General features: G+C 37.0%; 4 protein-coding genes across 5 annotated transcripts; 1 reads left to right on the plus strand and 3 right to left on the minus strand.

The window, feature by feature from the left end:
• Positions 1-4,317: 4,317 nt before the first annotated feature.
• On the minus strand, positions 4,318-8,257 carry LOC103407484 (ATP synthase subunit O, mitochondrial). Its single transcript, XM_008346409.4, has 6 exons — positions 7,786-8,257; positions 7,325-7,375; positions 6,672-6,915; positions 5,669-5,781; positions 4,710-4,796; positions 4,318-4,625 (listed from the first exon to the last, which is right to left on the minus strand). Exons 1-6 carry the CDS (start codon positions 7,918-7,920, stop codon positions 4,497-4,499), a joined length of 759 nt encoding a protein of 252 aa, XP_008344631.3. The 5' UTR covers positions 7,921-8,257; the 3' UTR covers positions 4,318-4,496.
• Positions 8,258-9,256: 999 nt separating this feature from the next.
• Positions 9,257-11,544, plus strand: LOC103413183 (uncharacterized). Its single transcript, XM_070817956.1, has 2 exons — positions 9,257-9,678; positions 10,971-11,544. Exons 1-2 carry the CDS (start codon positions 9,470-9,472, stop codon positions 10,972-10,974), a joined length of 213 nt encoding a protein of 70 aa, XP_070674057.1. The 5' UTR covers positions 9,257-9,469; the 3' UTR covers positions 10,975-11,544.
• Positions 11,545-12,513: 969 nt separating this feature from the next.
• On the minus strand, positions 12,514-15,455 carry LOC103418598 (uncharacterized). Its single transcript, XM_029096819.2, has 6 exons — positions 15,061-15,455; positions 14,898-14,950; positions 14,535-14,590; positions 13,815-14,438; positions 13,363-13,537; positions 12,514-12,886 (listed from the first exon to the last, which is right to left on the minus strand). Exons 1-6 carry the CDS (start codon positions 15,206-15,208, stop codon positions 12,728-12,730), a joined length of 1,215 nt encoding a protein of 404 aa, XP_028952652.2. The 5' UTR covers positions 15,209-15,455; the 3' UTR covers positions 12,514-12,727.
• Positions 15,456-19,051: 3,596 nt separating this feature from the next.
• Positions 19,052-23,549, minus strand: LOC103413214 (E3 ubiquitin-protein ligase BIG BROTHER-like). Of its 2 annotated transcripts, none has more exons than XM_070817942.1 (8): positions 22,963-23,549; positions 22,352-22,530; positions 21,700-21,928; positions 21,220-21,254; positions 21,019-21,063; positions 20,267-20,394; positions 19,460-19,568; positions 19,052-19,342 (listed from the first exon to the last, which is right to left on the minus strand). In XM_070817942.1, exons 2-8 carry the CDS (start codon positions 22,490-22,492, stop codon positions 19,292-19,294), a joined length of 738 nt encoding a protein of 245 aa, XP_070674043.1. In that variant the 5' UTR covers positions 22,493-22,530; positions 22,963-23,549; the 3' UTR covers positions 19,052-19,291. The 2 variants fall into 2 exon arrangements, with proteins under 2 accessions (XP_070674043.1, XP_008349923.1); XM_008351701.4 differs by having other exon boundaries at positions 21,019-21,066; positions 22,963-23,462.
• Between the last annotated feature and the right edge of the window lie 983 nt (positions 23,550-24,532).

Genomic DNA, 24,532 nt, shown 5'->3' on the forward strand with positions numbered 1-24,532 from the left:
GGATGGAGATCTAAAAGAAAGCTATATATGATGATAAGATGGCTTCATGGGGTGGTAATGGTGATGATGATAGTGATGGTTGTGGGGTTTGCTTAAAATATGCATATCAAAAATTTTACACAGAGAGAGAAAGATTACATGTTTGTTGGTCGATGGGTGGAGTGGGAAACAGATTGGAGGGGGACCTCCGTGGCTCCATTCGCATATGTGTGTGTGTGTGTAAGAGAGAGAGAGAGAGAGAGAGAGAGAGAGAGAGAGAGAGAGAGAGAGAGAGAGAGAGAGAGAGAGAGAGAGATTATTATGTGAAGTGGAAGCAAAAAAGTAGATGTCTAATACACAAAAGATGGTACATGATTACCTTGTGAGTGAAGAAAAATGAATCATCAAAAAAGACAAGAAAGAGTCAAAGACAAAGAACACAAACCCTCCCCTCCTACACGTGAATTTGAAGTTTATATGCCGACCGAGAGAGAGAGAGAGAGAGAGAGAGAGAGAGAGTACAAGAGTACTCTTTGTACACTAGGCAAAGTGTTGCACCTTTGATACTTGTGATTTGTACTTTAATTAATTCATAATTTGTGATGGTTATGGATTGTTTAAGTGGTTGCATGAAACTTATTGAGTATAACTCAATCATATCAATTAAACATGCTTTTGAAGCAAACTCTCACTTTCGGATATCAATTACAGTTGTTCTCTCTTTGGTCAAAATTATGCATTCTCAATCTCATATTAGAAGTTAAGGTTCCGCAGCTACCAAATCAAATTAAATTAATTGAACATGATACATCTACTACCCCAAGTACTACTGGCATGCAATAAACAACAAATTGTTCAAGTACTTTCCTTGGCCAGACTCAAAGTAAATGAAAATTATTAATAGTTCCTTAATTAGCATCTAAAGCCCTTAGAAACCTACGACCAAAACAGAAAGCTTAAACCATACACAAGAAATCAAATCAAATGAAGAAAAAAGAAAAAAAGAAGGGTTGTTTTTGCATGACTTAACTAATTATTTGTTAGAAAAAAAGTCTAGTGTTTTATTAATCAACTATAATAGTGATAGGGATCCAGCATATAGTATAGAGATGGATTCAGCAGATATAGATATAGATCGCGATCTTACATTTTCTCGTTTTATCACTGTTAAATTAAAGGATTTTGATTGAACATGCCATCAGTGTTTTGCAACATTCGCACAGCCTTTGTGTAACGATTGACTAAAAAATTATCTTTAACTATATCCATAAATATGAACTAAGCCATCGAATTGGCTCTGCGCTTGATTTGTGTGGTTTAGATTCACAATCTGATAATTATCTAAGCAAATAAATATATTTCCTACACTTATGGTCTATAATCTTGTCAGACTGTTTGGCAACAGCGCCTTATTGTGAATCCGCATTATATCTTTTCAAGTTGACTATGTGCATAACTGAATACCTAGTCACCTTCTACACACAAATTCTTTATTCTGACACTCCTTTGCTCAATTCAATGGCTAAAAAACGAGAGTGCATCAGATGAAAAAGTGCCAGCACAAATCATTTCCCTTAACTGATTTCTGATAATAAATAGACCTGAAAATAAGAGTTAAACTTAACTGCGGGAATATATCATTCATGATTTGTAGCCATCAAAAGTACAATATACCCACAGATTTCTCTATCCCATGTTGTGTACTTACCTAATCCTCCTGTCCCTGCATGCTAAGAGCTGCGACTTCCCAGTCATTTTCCAAGCCAAATGGAAAAACAGAATATTCATAAGCAGTCATGTTCAACTCCAGAGATAATCCCAAGAAAATTCAATTACCTATGTTTGTTTACCAAAAAACATTAATATATATTTCTTTTCAGGGAAAAACTCAGGGAGCAAAACTCTCAAGCTACTCAAGTGTTTGCAAAAGGTCCTCTATCTTTTCTACAGCTGTCCCAGGAAGGATAGCAGAATCCATCATACACACACACACACACACACACACACACACATACATCTATATCATGCTTTTGAGCCTGTCCCAAGCAAACATGCCCTACTCCACTACTTCACTTGGTTACAAAGACAAGAAAGACCACCTCACCTCATCAATTCATAATATTCACTCTTACACCTTGTACTTGTCCTACAAATTAAACCTTACAAAAAGTGTGTGTATGACTGAGAATATATCTATCTTGTCTTCGAAATCTGGCTTAGTTTGTAAAAGACCAAATTTCTTGCAGTGCTTCGATACAAATCGTAAGTGAAAAAGGGGATACTCACGAAACTCATGAGCAAAAGAAAAAGGTGGAGAGATTTATCAGGTTTGATCCCCACAACTGGTTTTGACCCATTATAACTTTGTTTGTAGATAGATAGACGGTGGAGTTTCTATCATCACACTTTTTAGGGGAAAAAGGTTGAGGGCAAAAAGTTCATACAAGATCTGATATGTAGGAAATTGTTTTGGCCGCATATTATGTGTAAATTGAAGCAATGAAGCTATTTACACCAGCAAAAAAATAAATAAAAAAACATCTAACCAATGTATGAATAGTCGCGTAAGTTACACTAATACCATCATCGAAGCCGAATTATATATAGATTTATACAGTAATTACGCAATTGAAGGCAGATTTAGTTAAATCCTCCAACTCTCCTGCATGCTGGAGAATACGTATGATCTCAGATTTCAATCTTGTGAAGCGCCAAAACTGAAACTCTTTGAGACTGACAGATACTATCAATTTTTTGATGTGTTCCTCAGTTACAGACAGGAACAATACTCGTGATGCCAAACTATCCGTAACGAACAGTATCTCGGCTTCAACATGTTTTGTGTGATTAATAAATAGAGGTGCAACTCGAGCGGGTTGGCAGATACGAAGTTGAAATAAAATTACAAAATAATATCAAAATTTCAACCAAAGGAAACGTAAAATCAACATTATCATTCATTGTTCAAATAAAACGACATACTTCAATTAAAGTCGTCTCAAAAATTGTACCTAGCTTATATATAAAGCGGAATGGGTGAAGTTAACACTAATGGTGCGGCTTGTGATGCCTCTGGTTTGGCGGGGATTGGGGGTAACTTTCGAGATCGTTTTGGCAATTGTTTAGGCTGTTTAGCATCTTCAATCGGAATTGCTTATTTTTTAGAAGTGAAATTGCATGCGGTTATTCATGTCGTGGATTAAGCTTGGGAAAATGGTTGGAATTTTTTGTGGATTGAATGTGATTCTTCTTTAGTAGTCTTTTGCGTCTGCGTGTTCGTTGGATTAATTGCCTTTGCTCCTCTCCCACATGCATGTTCATGTCTCTCATATTTTCAGAGAGGGTGATGCAGTTGCTTATAATTTGGCTAATTTCAGTGTGGATCATTCTAAGAGTTTATATTAGATTCTTGTCCTCCTTGTGCGGCTTCTGCTTACATTTATAACCTTTCTTCACGACCTAATTTTTGGTTTTGCTAGTTTGGTCCTTGATGATTTGTTTTCTTTGTGTGGGGCAAAAAAGGTTTGGTTTTCCTTTTTCTTCTTTTTCACTGACTTTAGCTTGTGCTTCTCAGTTTTTCTCTACATGTATTTTTATTGTTATGGTCTCTTAGACTGTAGCAGCTGAACAAGCTCTATTTACAGGAGGGGTAAGGTTATTGCCCTCCCGCTTTTTTTTTTGCACCTTTTTTTCTCTATTTAATAAATAATAATAATAATAAATTATTATAGGGATAAGGCATCCACCCAATTCAACCCAATAAATAACCGAGTTGAGATTAGGTTGGGTTTGGACAAGTTTTTACTTTATTCTAATCCACCTGATCGAGTTTGAAATCAAGTAAAGCATAGATGAATTCAGGTTGACCCAACCTAAATTGCACTTCTAGTTCTAACTAAACCCCAACTCCTTGGGCAAAAGCCTTTAGCCGTAATGTCCACCAGCTTTGAATTCTATGCGCACTTGATTTATTGTTCCAGAACATATTGTTGTGGCATTACCTATTAAAAGACGTACAAACCCTCTTCACGCAATCGAAACGAGGCAACAGAGGATTAGACAGGCAAAACTACATATACATTAGGGCCAAGTCATCGAACTACCCAAGCAGCCTACCCTCCTCTTTTCAAAGCGATGAAGATCGAACATTTGATTCGAGCCTTGGCGATGGCAAGTATAGAAGCCACCCTAATGCGCCTGAAATTGAGTGTCACGAATCAAAAATATCGATATAAAACTTGTGGAGCAATTGAGCAGAACTGGAACAAGCTGTAACTTCAAAGTGAAAAGGAATCAAATCAGAGAGAATGGGAAGTCCCTCGGTTCTCCCACAACACATCCGAAAAATGAAGCTTTTATTTGCAAATAGATGGCATCCCGATCAAGTTGCCTTCCATCTTCTTAAACAAGGTCCGCGCAACAAAATAAAACAAATCTTTCTTTTCCTTCATAGAATTTTGACCATTACGAACACAGGAAAAAGGGCGGAGATCGCAGACTCAGTCTTCAAACACCTTTTAGAGGTTGTCAAAGTTTACAGGTTCCCGCAAATACCTCTCCATCTGGCGTGCCCTAGTCTTAATCGACATGTCAAACACCTTTTTATCAAACTCTATCACGAGCCCACCCAAAATACTAGGATCAATCTGCATGTGAAACAGAGAATCAGATTTCCATCCAATGTATAAAGATTTGTGAATTGAAGAGCAGACGGAAAAACCAGTACATACCTTTTGTTCAAGAATGACCTTCTTCCCCTGTCCAATTAATTCCTGCAGTGTGTCCTTCAATTCTTTCTCCTCTTCGGCGGGAAGGGGCTGATCACAGAATAACAATTAGACAGGAAAATATGAAATAAAATATACAATTCATCGTCCTGTATTTTTTTAGTCCATTAAATTTCCTTTCCATGAAAATTATACCAAAAGGAGCACCTTAATTTTAGTTACGTATCCAAGTAAGAGTTGTAACTGGGATTAATCATGCCATGACAAATGACACTTCAAAATACAGTACAAAAACAGAACATAAATCAAACACATACACTTCTCATAGTAATCATTCTATTAGGTTCCCTTGTTGCCCAAAAAAGCACAAATCATCAAAAGGGTAACTACTCAGGCAAAAACAGCGTAAGTGGTACCTCCGTCGCCCAAAGACATAACAAGGGAAATAATAGCCCCTCAAAGTCAAATAAAAGCGAAACAAAAATGAGCTACAAAGTAAGTAAACGTATAACAACTGGCCCCAAAAGGTCCAGGGCTCCTGAACAGGCCAGCCTAGTTGTGCACACCCCATTTCTTTACATAGCTATTGATCAATTTGTTTTAATATTCACTCCAAAGCAGGCAGCCTACTTTTATACTCGAGAATAACCATTCACTAGAGCCTAACAGTCATAGTTTTGTAATTAACTTTTTTATTTACAGGTCTTGTTGAGCATTCTTTAGGGATACAAATTGCTTTCTTTGCTTCTTCCAAATATTTCATAAACAGTTTATTAAACCAAATATCAGTCTATAATACAAATCACTTACAGTTAACAATTACATGCACCACTGACCAACTCAAGCAATCATATCACTTACCCAAGTAACCATCCCTCTTCCTTTGCAGTAGGGCCTTGTTTAGGAAGTCTAAGTAATGCTCATTAGAAAAATAAATTTACCATTTAAGGACTACAACTTACAATGACAGATGTGACAATAGCTTTCACTTCTCCCTTATGTGCCATGGTCAACTCCGCAAATCTCTTTGATATGGTTTCAAGGTTCCTTAACCTCCCATTCTGAGCCAAGACAACTAAAACAAAAAAAAAAAAACATAGATGCATAAATAAATAAAAGTGTATACATGTATATAGATCCTTTTACAGCCAAGACCTCTCAAGTAGGAACAATTTACAAAAATCAAAATCTGAACCCAAATCCTTTTACGGCTGCTAACACATCCATCATATATTTATAATACATACATGACTGAAAATTACCTACTCCGTTGGTGATTGTAAATATCATTTTTCTCTGTTAGGTTCTTTCACATAAGTTCAACCAAATACTTCAGATAAAAAAAAAAGTAAAATAAAAAATTGCCCACACAAACGAACAACGAAAAGAAAATGCAAGGCAGTAGAGTTTTTGATGTTTAGAACTGCCTAAATTTTGAATTTGAGGCTGCCTAAAGAAGATAATGATATGGGATTAGGCTATATTGTTTTTAACTTTCTATTGGGAGGGAGCACATCTGACTTTTTTTGTGCTTGGTTTGATGCTCTTTCTTAAATTTCTGAAGAATCCAGGCCAAACCAGATGTTCGACCTTATGGGCTTTACAACTCTTGCAAAACAGCGCATCTAAGCGCCTTAAAAGATACACGTTATGAATTCTGAGCATATTTGACAATTGACACCAAGGACACCTTATAGTGTTTCTTTTGGAAAACACATAGACATGTGAATATACTTTCCCTTTCTTTTGGCATATCCCAATTAAAATACACACAACCCATGGTCAAAAGGTGGTCATATTTGTTTGAACGGTCATACAGTGATGTACTTTTCACAAAACAGCACACAGATATATGAAATTTTCAGAGCAAGTATAATTCATCACTGCTGATATCAGAGTACAAAGAAAAGGAAAAATAATAAGAATACATCACAATTTTTTACTAGAAAGAGGCAATAATCATACCCAAAAAGTTCTTTGTAATTTCTGAAAATTTAGCTTCAGCAGTAATTTCATTGATTGCCTTCACTCTAGTATCTGCTGGCACTGACAAATCCTTTGTGAACTGAGAAAAGGTAGGACTTTTCTTCATAGCCTCAACAATGGCAAAAATCTCAGACTCAACCTTTTCCAAGGTATTAGCTTTTACTGCAGCAATGTACAAAGCAGAGGCATAGTTCCCAGAACCCCCAAACAAAACCAGAGGCACCTGGCATACCATGGCAGAAAAAATCAATACAGACCTAATCAGTATAAGCAAATTCGGACGCAGTAAGCACATACATCAGTTTATGTTCTATTTTACTGACCCTTCACATAATTTTAGCTATGATTATATAAATCTTAACATACTTTGTAACAGAAAATGTGCACTTTTTTTTCAATGCCCCGTTATAACTAAATAAGTGACATCCTAATCCATTTTGTTAATTATGCAATACGCGTACCATAATATAACATACTTCATGAAAAGAACTGAAAAATCAAAAAAATGCGTGAAGTTTCCAAGCCCATGCACAATAATATGTGTTTGCCATGAAAATCTGTCTTTTAAATAAAAATAATGAGCTGAGCACATATAATTCTAGAAAATGTCGAAAACCAACGAGTTCAATTACCTTAACCTTCACTTCCTTCTTCCCTTGCGCAGTAGAAAAGTTCCTGGATGGCTACAAATACAAAATACGAAACAATTAATCCACATTCTGAAAATTCGACTAAACTTAAAATAACGGCCTCCTAAAGCTTATTCCTCAAACCCATATTTAAGAAAAACGCACGCACAGATACACACTGTATATACTGCTAAAGCTGTGTTTGGTTGAAAACAATGTGAAAGCAACAAATTAATCAAATTTTAATCCCTAAAATTTCTAACGATCCTAATCAAACTCTTTGTCCCAGTAACACACATTTTTCATTATCTAGAAACAAAATACGAAATACAAAATTAATTAATTAATCACTAAAAATCCTATCTTTTGGGGAAAAATGAAGCGGAGAAAGCAAGCAAATTAGATCAGACACTCAAAACGAGGACCCGTTCTATGTATTTCTGCGAAATTTGAAATCTCATTACCTCAGAATTGATGAAAGTAGGGCAAAGCACCGAGCGGTGGGCGATGGATCCGTTGGCGGCGGCGGAGACTGAATCCGATTTGAGAATCTTGGTGACGAGAGGCAGGCTCGATCGAATTCGAGAAGCAAATGCCATTGTTAATAAGCACTAATTTTTTTTTGTTGCTTCTGTGTGATTCTCTCTCGCGCAGTTGTCTTTACTTTCTGCTCCTTAGCCAAACACCGGCTTCGAAAAATGAAAACTAGGGGGAGAAGGGAGGGGTAGTAAATGGTAATTAGCCATCCAGGCGATAACGCAACATTGTATTACTACCGAGTGGTACTGATTTTGTGTGCTACTAACACGGCAGCGTAACACGTGGACTAAGGGAATCAATATGGGTTAATTACGTTTTGTTTCCCTGTGATTTGCTCTTTGTAAATGTGTGTAACGATTGTGAAGATTTTTTCCTCCAACCAAAAAAAACGATTGTGAAGATTTTTGGGACACTTCGAATGTCTGATAGACATACGGATTTTTTATTGGGTTCATCAACTGTTTGATGAAACGTTTTTTTGGAATATCTCCACAGCATTTCAGTTGTAAGACAAATCAACAACATTTTATATGGATGTCGACAACACTCGATAGACTTCTTTGATATATGTCAATACGAAGACTTGTAACGACAAAGGAATCTCACATTTCGCACATGAGGGTTATTTCTTAGTTCATCTAGTCATTAATAATTTGATTGTCTTTGGATAATAATAGATAGAAACAATACTCATAAGGATTCTTATTGAAACTAAGAAATATAAGTCTTCTTGCCATCCACACAACCAAGTGCTCGAGAAATTTCCTACCTAGAAATTTTGCGTGCGCCGTGCACAGCTTTCATCTAAATAAAACTTAGATGCTTTACATTAGGACTCCAATATTAAAATTTTATTTCCATATTGCAACGACAAAATAATTATCTGAAAACAGTATTTAATAATACCAACAACATATTAAAGGGCGAAAAATTATTTAATAAGCAAATTCATATTATGCTTATCAACGTGGGTATCATGAGAAATGAAGCCAAAAAATAAAAAATTGCCTTATCCTGTGAGAGAAAAGATAAAGGAAGAAGAAAAGCCAACGATTACGCGCACTCAGTCATGGGCTTAATCCTTTCTCGACCTGACCCAATCGAATAATAAGGGGCTGCACACCGACACCGACCTGCCAAACATCAAAATCCCCCATCACAAAAGAGTGATTTTTCAATGTGATCGTCATACGATATGATACATTACGTGTCTTTATATAAATTGTGCGTGATGTGTATTAAAAGATTAATAACTTAAAAATTAAAATTTTTCACCACTTACATAAAAACACTTAGATATATCATTTGTGTTTCCGTCGTAATTAAAAATTTCTCCTATCAAAGTTAGTCAGCCCCACGCAACTACCAGTCAGATTCAGACATTTTACATTTTCCAATTCTTCCTTTCCCCAAAAAATCCATCTGTTATCCATTTTCTCTCTCTCTCCACCCACTCTCCAGCTACTTCTTCCAATTTCGAGAAACATTCTCTCCAAAACCCTCTTCTTTTCTGCATCACAATCCTCAAAACTCAATTGGGTTTCAATCAAAATCCAATCTTTGAGATCATATTTTTGTGGGTTTTGATTTGAATTGATAGATAGATAGATGATGGTATTGCAGTTGTTCTTCACAGTGGCCTTCTCTGCAGTGCCTCTCACTCTCTACGTGCCTCCAATCAGAAGCCTAAACCCATTAGTGGAGACCATGGAGGAACTCTTCTCCGAATCAAGAGCTTACACCAATAGGGTCTACCCACGTGTCCGACATCTTTGGTTTAGGATCTTGGATTGCTTACTTTGCAGCAGAACCACAAGGTAGACACACACACACACACACACATATATATAGAGATTTTGATTTCAGTTGGTAACATGTAGTCAACTGCATATCACCCAGCTTCACTTCTGAAACATGTTTAAGATTTTGGTTTTTGGTTTTTCCTTTTTGTGGTAAATAAGGTGTGAGTTATGGAGAGTTTGATTTTGGTGGTGATGTTGGTGTTTTATCGGCCGGATTTTTTGTTTATGTTGTAAAATTCTGTCTTGTAATTTCATCATTTCATGAGAATATTTTCATGGCATATTGCAGAGATGTTCTTTTTCTCTGTTTTCTTTTTTTTCATCTCTCATATTTTAGAGCAACTTATATGGTATTGATATACCGCTATTGTAGCCGTTTCTTGTGTCTACCAACATATGTGAACAAAAACTAAATATGTTCTTTTACAATTGGACAGTTGCAGTGCCCATGTCATGTAAGTCCTTCAATTGTTAGATATACATGGTATATACAATCTGGATTTTAGATTCTGGGTTTTCATGGGCAGCTAGACTCTTAGGTAGTTAATTGCCATGATTTGAGTTAAAACTAGCCGACATTCACCTCTCCCAGACCCTGCGTAAAGCGGGAGCCTTGTGCACTGAGTACGACCTTTTTATACAACTGAAATCGAGGGGAATCGAACACAGGACTTTTGAGGTTCAAAGTTCAGGATCAATGATCTTGGCAGCTCAAGCGATAAGCCGGCTGCTTCTAGAGTTGGATGGTCAAGAATGTCATATGTCATGATTCATAGATGTCTTTAAGGATAAGTATTCAAAGTTGAGCCCTAAATTTCCGGAAACTATAGGATGATAATATAAGAACAAAGGAACAAAGAGTGAACTTTGTGGCTTTAACTATTAGAATGTGTAACATATTGATAGTTAGAGAATTGTCTAAGATACGCACGGTTTTGTTTTCCCTAGTGAACCTTAGATTCTTATTTTTTAGAGAACTTTAACGAAAAGCTCCCGGTACTATTCATTTTAACGAAAAACCATATTTTTACACTAAAAAGTCAATCCTGGTACAATTCACTTTACCCTTTATTTTGTCCTTATTGTTAAAACTAAAAGTTTTCAAGTCATTTCATTAGGTTTCCTTATTTTTAAAGCTGTTAAAGAGTGGTTTGAGGTGCAAAATTTTGATGCTAAAGCCTGTGAGGCATAAGATTTTTTAGCCTGTGATCCTCCTCCCCCTAATTATGCTAAGTCGAAAGTGGATGGAAGTACAAAGAGTGGCAAGGGGTGCTCTTGTGCTAATGGCATTTTACGTGCTGCTGCAGGTGAGTGGATTGCTCGTTACATTATAAATATTTGTGTGGGGAGTGTGCTTAATGCTGAGTTATGGGGTCTTTTTCATGGCCGCTCTCTTGCTTGGAGATTGTTATAAATAAGTGCTAGTTGAAATGGACTCTGTTGTGGCGGTTACTTTAGTAATGGATTTTAATTCCTTACTTCACCCTCTTGCTCATCTCATTACTGCTTGCCGAGAGCTATTGCGGAGGGATTGGATTTGCTCGTTTTCACATGTTTATCGTGAGAAAAATAGAGTGGATGTGTTATGGCAGAACTAGGCCATGAGTTTGACATTGGTCTTCATGTTTTTTATGAGCCTCTCCTCTTGTGGATAGGTTGATCTTTGAGGATGTTGTTGGGCTTCCGCAAACCGTTTTGTTAATAGTACTTTTCTGGAAGAGTGTTCTATAGTTAGTTGTTTTTCTTGGGTCTTTTGGCCCCAGTTTGACCAAAAGAAAAAAAACTGTGAGAATGAAAAACACGTTGATAGTGAGAGAGTTGTCTAAGATACGAACTGTATCGGTTAGCATATTAATGAGATTCAATCTTTGAAAATCATAAGATGTCTCAAGTTTGAATCTTTTTACTCTTAGTTGTGTACATTCGAAATAAAATCTTAAAAGAAATCTCAAGTTCGAATCTGTTTGTAATTGATTAAAAACGGCGGAAAAGTACAAAATTAATGTTTTTTCTTGGAGCCTCCAATTGTGGGCTTTGTAGCCAAGGCCGAAAAAGAACAAAAAAATATGGGATGTGAGTTGGGTTTTTGATCTCTATGTGGATTAGGTTGAGATTCTTGAGAAGGTTTGGCGGTTTGTCATTGTTGGTTCATTGTTGACATCTGAAGTTGGTACCACACCTAAGAAAAACGAAAGGGAACCTTAACAAGTGACGCCTATGATTTTAGAAGCATTTATCATGTGAAACTGTATACCATAATGTGTGTACGTCAACTCTTTCAACTATTAGATGTGACGGGTTTACCTTTCACTCTTATGGCATAGAATAATGGAAGCTTTAAAGAAATAATTTCGGTACTGTTCATTTTTAACAAAAAATGACATTTTTATCTTTTCTGATACTATTCGCTGACACATTTATTTGTCAATTTTCATTAAAATTAAAGTTTTTGAAGATTTTTCGTTAGTTTTCCTTAGAATAATAGGAAAATTAATGAAAATTGCTTGAAAACTTTGAGTTTTAATGATAAGGACAAAATAAATGGTAAAATGAATAGTACCATGATTGACTTTTTAGTGTAAAAATGTGGTTTTTCGTTAAAGTGAACAGTAACAGGTGCTTTTCGTTAAAGTTCCCTAGAATAATAGTAACGTCGGTCCATCAAAATAGGTCTATGTTATATGGCAGATAGACTCTAGAAGTAAAGAAAATTTGGAAACTTGAAACTACATGTTCAAAAGTGGAACTTCGCCAAACTACATGGAACTCATAATTTGGCCCTTCACCAGAAGAAGAGAAAAACCAAAACACGGTCATTCCAAAAGGCTTACGGTGCATGAAACTCAATGCTGAATATCGAAAGCTTATTCATGGGAGCTGAGCTCAGTACAATTATTGTGTGGGTGTGCTCGGTACATTACAGTTTTATTTAGCAAAGCTACAATTGTCTGAAGCAAATTAAAACTGTAGACCACAAGGGCGAAACAATTAACGAACGGTAACAAAGAACTAAGAAAAAGAATCGAAAGAATGAAAGAATGGATGTAATTTGTTGCTCAATGTTTTAGCTGGAAAGTGTTGTGCAAGGTCTTAAAAACCAGAAAACGTCCAACGCTCTTGCTTCTCTTCCATCGACTATACAGGCAGGTTTACCTTTCTCTGTGGAATCCTCCTTGCTCACCACCTTTTTATTCTGCTCTACCTCTCCAAGGATTCCCCGTTCCTGATCATCATTCAGTTACAAGTCAATCAGAAAAATGACATAACTTGGATAAATATTAGCAGGGATATACGAGGTGATCTTAGTTTGGGGCAGCAAATTGAATCAAATCAAAAATGGTTTAGAGTTTGTGGAATAATAGCACCGTAACACTGATGCGATGAAATGTCTATTTGTAAATCTCAAGCAAATTACTAATGTTGGTTAGGCATGACTGAAATTCTTCTTGACTGGACCAAAGTTTTAGCACTAGCAAGCTTGAGTTGCAAGAAAGACTCGAATATCTCAGTCAAGTTAAAGATTGACTTGACTGGACCAAAGAGCTAGCTTATATTTCCTTCCCTACCAACTTTTGGATATCGTCGGCAGGGAAAGAACCAAGACCATAGTTTTAGTTCTTCATGCAATTCTTCTTTCACCTTGTGATTAAGCAAACGAATATAATATGAAGAAGGAGAAGGACGCAGCTAGGTACATACCATCAGCTTGGACTTGGAAGCTTTTGAAGGTGTGATGTTGCTGGGGGGCCTTGTGGCAGAAAAGCATTGAGGAGAGGGAGGGTTGGTGCGGATTTGCAACAAGCTCTCGCCTCCTTTGCGCTTGACATTCGCTAAACTTAGAGGGATTGGGACGTTCTCTGCCTCATCATCTCTTCTGCAGAAGGTGGTCATCAAAAGTTAATCATATGTATCCAATCATCAAAGCCAGAAAGTTTCAACATTCATAGAGGAATATTGCCTTGTTATCATGTGACCATCATTTTAACTGCATCACATGTATGTTTTTACCATAACAAGTGAAAAAGAAAATGATCATGCCATAAAAACACAGATGCAAACACACATTTACATACAGAAAAAGGCGTACAAGTGTGCACAAATATAGAGGCTTTCATTACACACAAATACATAGAGAAAAAGAACAAACTTACTTCTTCCTCGTCGGCTTCTCCTCAGTATTGCTCCCCTCCATTCCTTCAGTGTTTGTTTTGCTTACCTCATGCAATGGCGTTCTCTCCGCTTGCCTCTCATTTTTCCCTATATTAACCTCCAGCAATGGAGTTGTCTCAGTTTGCCTCTCAGTTTTTCCATTACCCACCTCAAGCAGTGGCATTCTCTCTGTTTCCCTCCCTTTCAACTCCCTTAAAACCTCACTGTTACACTCCTCATTCTTCACTACCTCTTCCTTCAAACCCGCTGGGCTTTTCCTCACATCCGAATTCTCCACATCCTCTCTCTCCCTCGCTCTCATCGCCATTCTCTTCAATTCAGAACAGAAGTCTGTAATCTGATTCAGAATGTCCCTCCCCGCAAATAAATTCCTTGCAGACAGCGTGCTTCTCAGCTTCGGAAGCACCTCATTGTTTGGCGGTGTGCTCTCAATTGGTTGCTTCTTCTCTGTGCTTGATTTGATTGTTGCCTTCATGGCCTTAGCTTGGTTCATTGGAGGGGTTGATAAATTGGGGTTCTGATTTTCACCATCTTCCTTGAATCTTGAGTTATTAGTCGGGTAAATCGAAGATTGCTTCAATCCCCTTCTCTTTAACTTCACATCTCTGAATCAGCAAAAAAAAAAAAGGAGGTTAAATCGTTCCGAATTTGAATTAAAACTGTACTGTGAAAGAAAAGGATTCATGGGTTTTTCTTGTTACCTCTGGATTTTATCACCAAGTGGAGAAACTTCAGAAACAACAGCTGACCTTGGAACCTTTCCCAAATCAACAAACAAAGAAATTAGAATTTAGAAACTCCAGAAAGAATAAAAGTAAAGAGAAGTATACAAAATCTATGCTGGGGTAACTCCGAAACGCAAGGAAAATAAAGACGAAAAACGAAGATAAGATCTTATCCCGAATACAAAAAGGGTTTAGGCTGGAAAATCGAAATCTTCAATTTTCAATCTTTCCCATCACATTTCTTAGCAACCAAGCAGATTAACGACAATAAAATATAAAATAAACAAAACCCTCATCAGAAAGCCAACCAAAAGAAAGAAAAGCTGGAAAAGAAGAAACCTTGGGAGATGATGACTTGAGAAACTCTTCAGCCGTCTTCGGATGCTTGCATTCTGCAATTTACAAAAAAAAAAAATAATCCAAGCAAATCATGAGTGAGTCAAAATTCGAAACAAAGAAAAAGAGAAGGGGATGAAGTATAATTTGTGAAGGATTAAGGTACCGGGGCGGCAGAACCAGGCCTGATCGTCGACGGAGTTGTCATTGGGGTTCAAGAAATCGAACCACTTGGGGGCGTTTATCTCCTCGTAGTATTTGTCCTCTGTGAATCTCCACTCCAAACGTTTCCAATCGATTTTTGCCGGTTCCATAACTCTCACAGACAAAAACCCAGAAAGAAAGCGAGCTGTACAACAACCACTGCAAGAGAGAGAGGGAGACAGAGAGATTGGGGGGTTTTGTTGGGTTTTGGAGCTGAAGAGGTGGACAGTGGAAGAAGAAGAAGTAACCGTTGCGGGAGAGAGAGCGAACGTTGGTGGCGTCGGTGGGGTTTTACCAAATTTTCGACCGTTGGAGATTAATTAATTAATTAAGTATTGGGGTCTTTTTTTCCTTGTCAAGAATTAAGTGTCGGGGTCGTGGCTTATTTAGTAGGATTTCCCATTCTTGGATCTGGACTTCGGAGGTACACGTGCTTTGGATGACAATCATGTGATTTTTAAGATTTGTGGAAAAAAAGGCATCATACTAAATTAAATAATTACGATGTCATATAAATTAAGCACATCAAATAAAAGAACGACACGTGAATTGTGAGCATACCACACCTGACCTTAAAAGGCTAAACATATGCCTACCTTTGTGGGTCGATGGCATTTGGGGCCACGTACATATCAATGCGTCCTTAAGGCCCATGATGTGCCATTCGTGCTACCACATCTTTTCCGGCTCAATGAGGCATGGGTCCACTCTTCGGATTCTCCCTTGGGTGTCACATCCTCTGGCGCCACTTCCTGCTAAAGGCATCCCATCAGCGACTTCCCATAGCTACCGGCGGAGATTGGTCACCACGCTCGCAAAACATAGCGATCTGCCAAGCATGAACTACAACCTCTCCTCCTAGCTGCTTGTGATGAGTCTGTTTGGATCAAAACTGAAACTTTGGGCTTGGGGGAAGTTGGCCCAAAGAGCAGCCTAAAAGGAAGAAGCCCAGTCGAAACCCAGCCGAAGTCCAGAAGACAGTAGAAGCCCGTTTCTGACTAGATGCAGGCCATGCAGACTACTTGCTCACCTACCCAATGGCCAAGTGGTATAGACCAGCCAGCTAATCAGCCTAAAAAGTACTTTTTAATGGCAGTACAAGTAAATAGCTAATGAGTCACTATCCTTCAAACTACATTCGGGCAAGATTATTGCTATAGGAGGCCAAACCAAGTTGTCTATAAAAGGAGAAGGAGAAGTCAGAATCAATAACACTCAAAACAAACAAATACAAGCACAAACTCTGCTCAAAGCCAGATTTGCCTTCAAAACGAAGCTGTAGTCAGCCCAAGCCCTCATCCATTTCAGGATAAACCTTTTGTAATAGCTCTGCTACCCTGCTCAACGCCTGCTGTAGTATCGATTTCCTTTCTGCAAACTCATTTCTCAACCCCTTTTCTAAGCCTTCAAACCTTCTGTTAACCCACAAAGATAGGAAGTTGCAAGACGATCAGCCTTGCCCGACAAGGTTAAACCTTGCTCGACCTGCTTTGTTTTTTGTCTTTTTCATTCATTAGCCTAGCAATATGTTGTATACTTCAAATTGTATCCAAGTTATTTCTAGTAATATGGCTTTTAAAAGACTCTTTCAGCGCTTGAATCCGATTTGAATATGTCTGCTCTATTCAAGCCAGATCTAAGTTCTAAGCCTTCGGGCATATAAGATTTGATCACATTAAAAAGTCATTGGCCTCAAGGCATAAAAAAGAACCTGATGTGGACTTAACTCATCCACTACAAGCTTTGATAACAAGAAGTCCAAAGTTACTTGGGGCGCAAGTAATCGACCTACCACTAGGTTTTATTTCTGTTATATTATGATGACCGTATAACGTTCGAGTACGGGATGAATTCTGATGGGAAGCCTCAAGGCCTATTCAAGGCCCCACAAAGGCACCTATTTGGATTCATCCTATTTCTCGGGCAAGAACATTGAGTATAGAAGGGGTTCTGATGGGAAGCCTCAAGGCCTATTCAAGGCCCCACAAAGGCACCTATTTGGATCCATTCTGCTCTTTGAGCTCAAGTAATCAGAAGTATAATGGTTATAATAACCATATAACTCACAAAAGGAACCTTATGTGTTTGAGTACTAAGTTAGTTACTTACGGGAAGCCTCAAGGCCTACACCTAAGGCCCTACAAAGGCACCTGTCAATAACTAACATAGGCTCTCGAACACATATAACTAAAACCCAAACATCCGTTCTACATCTACCATGCTGAAGATGGTAGTGGCACGCCTGAGCAATTCAAAGTTAATCTTGATCGTGAGCCTCAAGGCCTACATTCAAGGCCTCATAAAGGCACCTTTCAAAGTTAACTTTGTCCTTCTCTTTCAGCCTTGCCCGACGAGCCTTGCCCGACAAGCCCGCCAGTAAAGCAGGAGCCCGACAGAAAGCATCAACCGGCGCCAACCTCTCGGGGAGCTGTGTGCTCGTCGGCCAGGAAGCATTCCCCACGGAAATTCCCGCCACGAACAGAGTCCTTCCTATAAATAACCAAGTCAAATAAGGAAATTGGTAATGGCCCCTTATTACTCAAAATTCTCTTGTTCTAATTTTTGTCAAACTACCCCTGACTTAGGCATCAAAGGCCCTTTGGCAGACACCCTTCCCCTTCTTCTCGGGTGTTCGTCAATTAAGCTAAAAGTGATTTTTGTTTTGTAGGTGTGATTTCGTCGAACCAACAATGGACGAAATTTGTATCTAGGTGTGCTACCATAGATTAAAATATCCTTGATATTACCAAAATATATCTCAATACATCTGTAAAATAGGGTTGTCCATAATCAATATGGGTGAAGCAATATCTATACAGGATATCTTAGAAACTTCAATTATATTTCAGTAATATCAAGAATTTTAATAGTTTGGTCCAATCTTAGACAAATTTGAGAAATTTAAAGATATTTCAACAAAAATTTTGTGAAAATTTTGGTGCAATTTCGATCATAAGATTTGTTTATAGTTGCTAATCAATATCTGAATAGTGTAATTTAAAATTGAAAGACAATAAAACAAAGACAGAACTTGGCTGCTGAAAAAATCAACAACAGCTCTTACTACTAGCAAATTACATATGGACACGTCTAATCTGTAATTAAAAAATCAATTACTTGAGACATGTGCCCATTTGTGATTGGTCAATAGCAGGAGTTGTTGCTGATTTTTCAGCAACCAAGTTCTGTTCATAAAACAATTGTCTCAACTACCATGCATGTGTTTGCATTGTTTAATTAAAAAAACTTAAATCATACCATCAAGGTTTCATGTATGTTATAAAGTACAAACAACAAGGAACAAAAATATAGAAAATGTATTTTATACAATATAATTCAAATTCAAAATTCTTACTGGTGTAGAAATTTCAAACTTAACTTTATGTTTTTGAGCAATCTTCCATGATTTTATATTATATATTTTTTAATATATTCATTATTTTATATTTTAAACCTATATTTTCACTCGATATTTTTCTAAATTTGGACTATCGATACATCAACAAAATCGAAACTTAAATCCTTGGTTGTAGGCTTGTACCACAGAATCTCAAAATAACAAAATTTTTAGAATGCCATTAACTTTCTTCTCTCTCTCTCTTCCATAGCAAATGGTTGGCACTTTTCACATGCTAAAGCTTCTTGTAAAATAAGGAATTCATTATGTTGTTTGGACAAGTGAATTTTTGTTTCGTGTGATGTAAATAGATCCAATGAGTACCAAATGAAGTTTAATATAGGTCCAATCAGTACCAAATCATCAACTTCACAGAACCCAAATAAGATCCGATCCACCTCAATCTCCTCAAGTCTTCAATCAATCATACAAAACTACAAAATTCACTAAATAAATTGACATGAATCTGATATAACAACATTTTCAATAACACAAAGCTCAAATAAACTAAACCTCTAGCTTCGACGCGAATCAGTGATTTTACGCACAATATAAATTTGTCAGGTAATTTATCTCTTATTTGAATCTCATATTCACTTACAGGAGGTTGAATTATAGGGTTTGTTTTCTCTACTACTTCACCGGAGCGTGTTAAACGAAAGAGATAAAGGGGGAGGACCATAGTCTTACCATAGTCTTCAACTACTTTATGTATAGGCAAAGAAAAAATAACCAAACTATATGAAAGGGAAGGAAGATAAAAATTCAGCTTCAGCTAGGAAATGAAATTGATGCTCTAGTGCCTTGACTCCTCACCGAAAACCTCGAGGTTGCAAACTGGGCATACCTAAACAAATATAGAAACGGAAATGAGAGTGAGTTAGCGGGATGGATCATCAAATGGAAGAAAGAAAATAGTGATATAATGAATTCTGAAATCCATGATTTTAGGGCGTTGGCCTACCTTGTTGATACCGAGCCATTTGCTGATGCATTCGCTATGGTAGACATGTTTGCATGGCAATGTGATTTGTCGATCTCCTCTTTTATACTGCATCTGGCAAATCACACACCTGCTCGTGGAAAAAGTTCGCATCAAGGGGCAAATTCCAAAAGATCAAAAGAAAAAGAGGATTCTTCTTCTTTTTTCTGGTCAAAGGAGAATCCTCCAACAAGTTTTCTGGAAACAGATAAAAGAATGGGAAAAGAAGTGTTCTTTTGATAACTTCTACAACACAAACCAACTGAACAAATCATCAGCAAATAAAGGGTGCGCCACGAAGTTGCCCATTTTATCAGAGCAATTATATGCTAATAATTTTATTTTTTGGGAAATCATTGTGAAGACAGTAAAAAAAATCAAAAGCATCACCAGATATTTTACATCTTTTAAAGGATTAAAGTTCATCTTAGACGTTTCTAAGACAACTCTTCTCGAGAAATCACATTTTCAGTTGCTATATAATGAGGTTGGCGTCTCAAGTGCTTTGTAGATGATGATAGAGTTGAAGCAGGAAAAATTTCTCATTTCTGATAGGTTAAGTGTTTATGACAAGATTATTTGCGTTAGTATGACAAAGTTTTCTCATTAGGAGCCTACAATATTTAGCATAATACCAGACAAATATCCAGATTGTCTAGAGAATTACAAATGAAACGAGAGGCCATCACATTTACTTCTGAGATAAGGAAAAGATAAGGTTGGAAAACAGGTTTAGTGTTTCAGGCAGATAAATTCTCATTATCAACTGTCCATGAGTCAGAATGTTACCTCTCTCCGGATTTTTTTCTTAAAAAGAAGTTTCCACACTTGTACTTTGATGATGGAAGCAAACTAATAAGTTCGTCAGAAAGACCTCGGCTTTGAGTGCCAACTGCCTCACCCAAGTCAAGTAATTCCTAGAGGCAATACATAAAATAAAACATTTCAATATCATTCATGAAAAATTGGAAAATCCTATAGTTTGTACTAGATGTGTCATACCAATATAAATAACAAAACAAAGAGAAGTCAATGCACAAGATCAGTGAAACCACTTGCCTTAAGTACCCCAATCTATACAGCAAATATGGCTAATTGCAATTATGAGACAAAGGCTCAAGGAAAAAGAGGTAGAGGAAGACCTAAGAAGACTTGGAAAGAGACTTTAAGAAAAGGCATGGAGTACTTGCAGCTAACAAAAGACTTGGCGTAAAACGGATTGCAATGGTATTCTACGATTCACACATCCAGCCCCACTTAGTGGGACAAGGCTTTGTTGTTGTTGTTCAATATGTCTCATATTCTTAATTTGGGCCGGGTATAAAGAAGTTAAACCAATATTGAAGCTAAACCCTAAACCCTACTAACTTCAAAGAGTTATGTGTGGACGTGCAACTGCCCAGGTTTGTGTTAATGCTTAATAAGTCCCTTGTGGGAACAAAATGGTAAAGAATTTCTACTTCCAACAAGATTTGCTTCGTCTGAAAAACCCATGGGACAGTAACAATGCAGGATAATAGAATAAGGTATACATAACGAACCTCATAGGTCATGTTATCAGGATCAATGTCCTCTTGCCATGCAACCTGCTGTGCAGGAGTTCAAGTTCGAAATAGTTAAGTTCATTTTTCCAAAACAAATTAGTAGGCTTAATAATGCAGAGTAAATATGCATCTAAATACCAAATAATCCAGCAGAAGGAAAAACATGCAATTGCACAAACCACAAAGCAGGATCCATACCTCGGAAGTATTTGTATTTTGCTGATTCTGAATACCTTAAAAAGCAAAAGAAATTCTTTATGGTTAGAGATATTGTTTAATCAACCGGTTAAACGTCAGTTTCACAAAACATGAGTGAAGTATCAAGGTTATAAGAAAAATCAAATCACATTATGGCATCATAGCACCATCAGAAATCAATTGCAACAAAATGGTATTGTGGGTTTTAAAACGTAATGAAAATACGAAATGTCAAGGAAAAATGGTCTTTGATAACTCCAATTGGCCAGTAGCATAATCTTTGATTCCACCAGATAAGTAGTCACACAGAAAACTGAATTGAACTGAAATTTGATTTCAAATTCCTAGCACAAGAAGCAAAGCATGACAATAAGGGAAACTTAATAAATTAAAACATTTGGCATGCAGTCTAATCAAAGTGTGATCAATCAAAACAATTTTCAGTGTAGGAATACAAATAAGTAGAAGTTTCTGACTAACATTCTTCAGGCACAGCTTGAGCTTCCATGACAGCGTCCTCTTCTGGCTGTGAGTCGGAGGTTGCAGGCTCTTCTGGATTTGTCACTGTAGGGTATTCCCAAGACCTCCTGCTGACGTCCATTCTTGGTAAATGATCATTTACCTCATATGTACCGTAATAAGAAGTACTCCCCGGACCAGATGGTAAAAACTTGTATGAACTCATGTTCATTGACCAGTATGCAGTTTCCTGGACAAACAGCATATAAAGATTAGCATTTCAGCAAAAACTAAAATTTGAGTTCATCAAAATAACACAGTATTTCACTCAGCAAAAATGCTAACTGTAAACGATATGACAATATCTTGAATCCAACTAAAATCAAAATTTACTGTATAGTTCAGAAAATTTGTAACGAAAACTCTAAATTAACACTCAGTAAAGGCATCGATACATTTCAGCTTCCCCAGATCTTTCCAAACTCTCATGAATACCAGACAAAAGACGAAAGCAAATGCATCTGAACAAACACCAGCTTTCCAAATTTACAAGCAAGATGGATCTAAAACAATCTTACGAGGCAGCAAACCTTATGAGGCGGCGCAAAACATGTCATAGCAGAATAACTCTCACAACAAAAGAACACATCAAAAATGGAAAAAGCTAACTTGCCTGATCATGCATCGGGATGGTGTGACCATAATTCATCGGTACATTAGCAAGACCGTCAAAGAAACCCATGAAGCCTTCAGTAGGCTGGTAAGGATAGCCGGTGTCCAGGTAATGCATTTCCATATGTCCATTAACATTCATTTTTGCACCACTAATTAAACTGAGATTCACATAACAAGCTACAAAACGGAAACAAATTATTTCAATACTTATGCTAAAAAATGAAATTTAAACTAAAGAAAAATATAAACTTTCACTATATATTCATATTTGTGTGTGTATTTATGTGTACATTGCAGCACTATCCTCGTAGACTAAGAAACTTTTACTATAAATTCAGAATAAAAACTTTTTCTTTCAACAATTTGGGACAAATTACAACATATATTCTAAAAATTTGCAAAATTTAGGGCAAAATATGGACATGGGCATTCTCAGAAATACTGAAGCAGAATTTAAAGCCCTGTTTCATCTCCTACCTGTACATTCCTGTTTGGCTACTAAGAAAATGAAAGAAAGAACTTCAAGACATGAAATTTTCCTTCTCTTTCCTTCTGTTTTGATTTTCTCAGCAGCCAAGCGCATGACAAGGTTGTGTAAAGAAGCAGTACCTTGATATTAAGCCAGAAATCCCTTCACATGTCGCTGTAAAGCAAAAAATCTGAGAGACCGAACAAGCAGCCCGGAGGACAAGTGAGATAAATTGCAGCCTTCTTTCTTTTCAAGTTCAAAGTTTCTTCCCCTGAATTTCTTTGCACTTCACATATGCAGAGAGAGAGAGAGAGGAGAGAGAGAGGCTTTCTGAGTTGTGTGTTTTGTTTTGTTGTTTCTACCACGCCAACTTCTTACCAAAAAAACATTACAACAACAATCCCGTCTCTGAGTCTACTCCATGCTACACCATTTCACTTTATGTAATTAATACTAGTATATTTGGGACATGTGATCTATGGATGGATGGATGCATGGATGCCTTGGCATTGAGCGATTGAGTCAAGGCTGGGCAGAGGGGTAAAAGCCGTTTTTACCGCCGGTGAGATCAGTCGGGGTGGGGGGGCCGCCGCACTTACCAGAAGATCTGTCTCTTGCTTTACTCTGTTGAATCTTTGCCGTACATCTCAGATCAGGTCTGCAGTGTAAAAAGATCTTCAAGGTTTTTTATCCCTACAATTTGTTCACCTAAAAGAAAAAGTTGTTTGGTCCCTATTTCGCAAATAGCCTTATAAAGTGCAACAGGATAAGGTTAATTAATATCAAAAAGTGTCTCCTTCCAAACAACATTAGATCATAAACAAAGGTAAATTTTGGTTAACGACCCTTGTTTTCTAGGGTTGTTGGGAGCGAAACATGTCAAAACGAGTTCACTGTCATTCAGCGTTTTAGTTCAATAATGGATTGTTTGACAATGTTTCAATAATGCATTCATATAATCAGATAAATTTGCACAAGACAATGCATAATTAAACTGAGATGCTACGTGACGGTGAACTGGTTTTATGTTGTTAATTAAAGCAAAATGTCTCACTTTGGCCATTTCACAAAATAAAACACAACTTATATCAAATTGATTTATTTCTAATTTCCTAGAGCTCTTTTACGTAAAAGTCTCACACCTATTGATTACAAAGGCGATTAAGTAGGAACAATATCGATAGAATTAGTAGTGGACCGATGTCTGTCTCTCTTATCATAGTAGTGAGTTGGTTAGGATATTGATTTATTCACGTGGTGATGAATCTATTTTGAGTTGTTGGTAATAAGGCATAAGATTGTTTGGATTGTAAAACTATTATATCACTCTATAGTATAGAGTGTCACAGTGTTTTTTGTTGAGGGTGACAATTCATAAAAAAGAGCACAAATAGTGCCTTCAAGTAAAAGAAAATGAATATAGCAGATGAAATTAATAGTGATAATTTCTCAGTATAGAACAAAATAAGTATGAAAAGTAGGGGTGAGCATCAAATCGACCGAACCATCCAAACTGACCAATCTAGATTGTATTGGTCGGTTTGGTTTGGTTTTGATCAAGAAAAAAGTCAAACAATTTCAAAACCGAACCAAACTTATTTTATGTTAGTTTGGTTCAGTTTTGATACTTTTAAAACCGACCAAAACTAAAACGAACTAATTTTATGTTAGTTTGGTTCGGTTTTGATACTTTTGAAACTGACCAAAACT

Source organism: Malus domestica, chromosome 02 (assembly GCF_042453785.1).
Source record: "Malus domestica chromosome 02, GDT2T_hap1".
Taxonomy (NCBI): Eukaryota; Viridiplantae; Streptophyta; class Magnoliopsida; order Rosales; family Rosaceae; genus Malus; species Malus domestica.

Excerpts from the sequence above, each read along its gene's own strand:
- LOC103413214 (XM_008351701.4), bottom strand. The coding sequence starts at position 22,492 with ATGAATGTTAATGGACATATGGAAATGCATTACCTGGACACCGGCTAT. Across the intron at positions 21,255-21,699 it reads TCAAGCTGTGCCTGAAGAAT|GTATTCAGAATCAGCAAAAT; the intron begins GTTAGTCAGAAA and ends TTGCTTTTTAAG. Across the intron at positions 19,343-19,459 it reads AATGGCTCGGTATCAACAAG|GTATGCCCAGTTTGCAACCT; the intron begins GTAGGCCAACGC and ends ATATTTGTTTAG.
- LOC103418598 (XM_029096819.2), bottom strand. The coding sequence starts at position 15,208 with ATGGAACCGGCAAAAATCGATTGGAAACGTTTGGAGTGGAGATTCACA. Across the intron at positions 14,951-15,060 it reads GGCCTGGTTCTGCCGCCCCG|AATGCAAGCATCCGAAGACG; the intron begins GTACCTTAATCC and ends TGTAAATTGCAG. Across the intron at positions 13,538-13,814 it reads GAGAAGCCGACGAGGAAGAA|AAGAGATGATGAGGCAGAGA; the intron begins GTAAGTTTGTTC and ends CACCTTCTGCAG.
- LOC103407484 (XM_008346409.4), bottom strand. The coding sequence starts at position 7,920 with ATGGCATTTGCTTCTCGAATTCGATCGAGCCTGCCTCTCGTCACCAAG. Across the intron at positions 6,916-7,324 it reads AGAAGGAAGTGAAGGTTAAG|GTGCCTCTGGTTTTGTTTGG; the intron begins GTAATTGAACTC and ends ATGGTATGCCAG. Across the intron at positions 4,626-4,709 it reads AGGTCATTCTTGAACAAAAG|ATTGATCCTAGTATTTTGGG; the intron begins GTATGTACTGGT and ends TTTCACATGCAG.
- LOC103413183 (XM_070817956.1), top strand. The coding sequence starts at position 9,470 with ATGATGGTATTGCAGTTGTTCTTCACAGTGGCCTTCTCTGCAGTGCCT.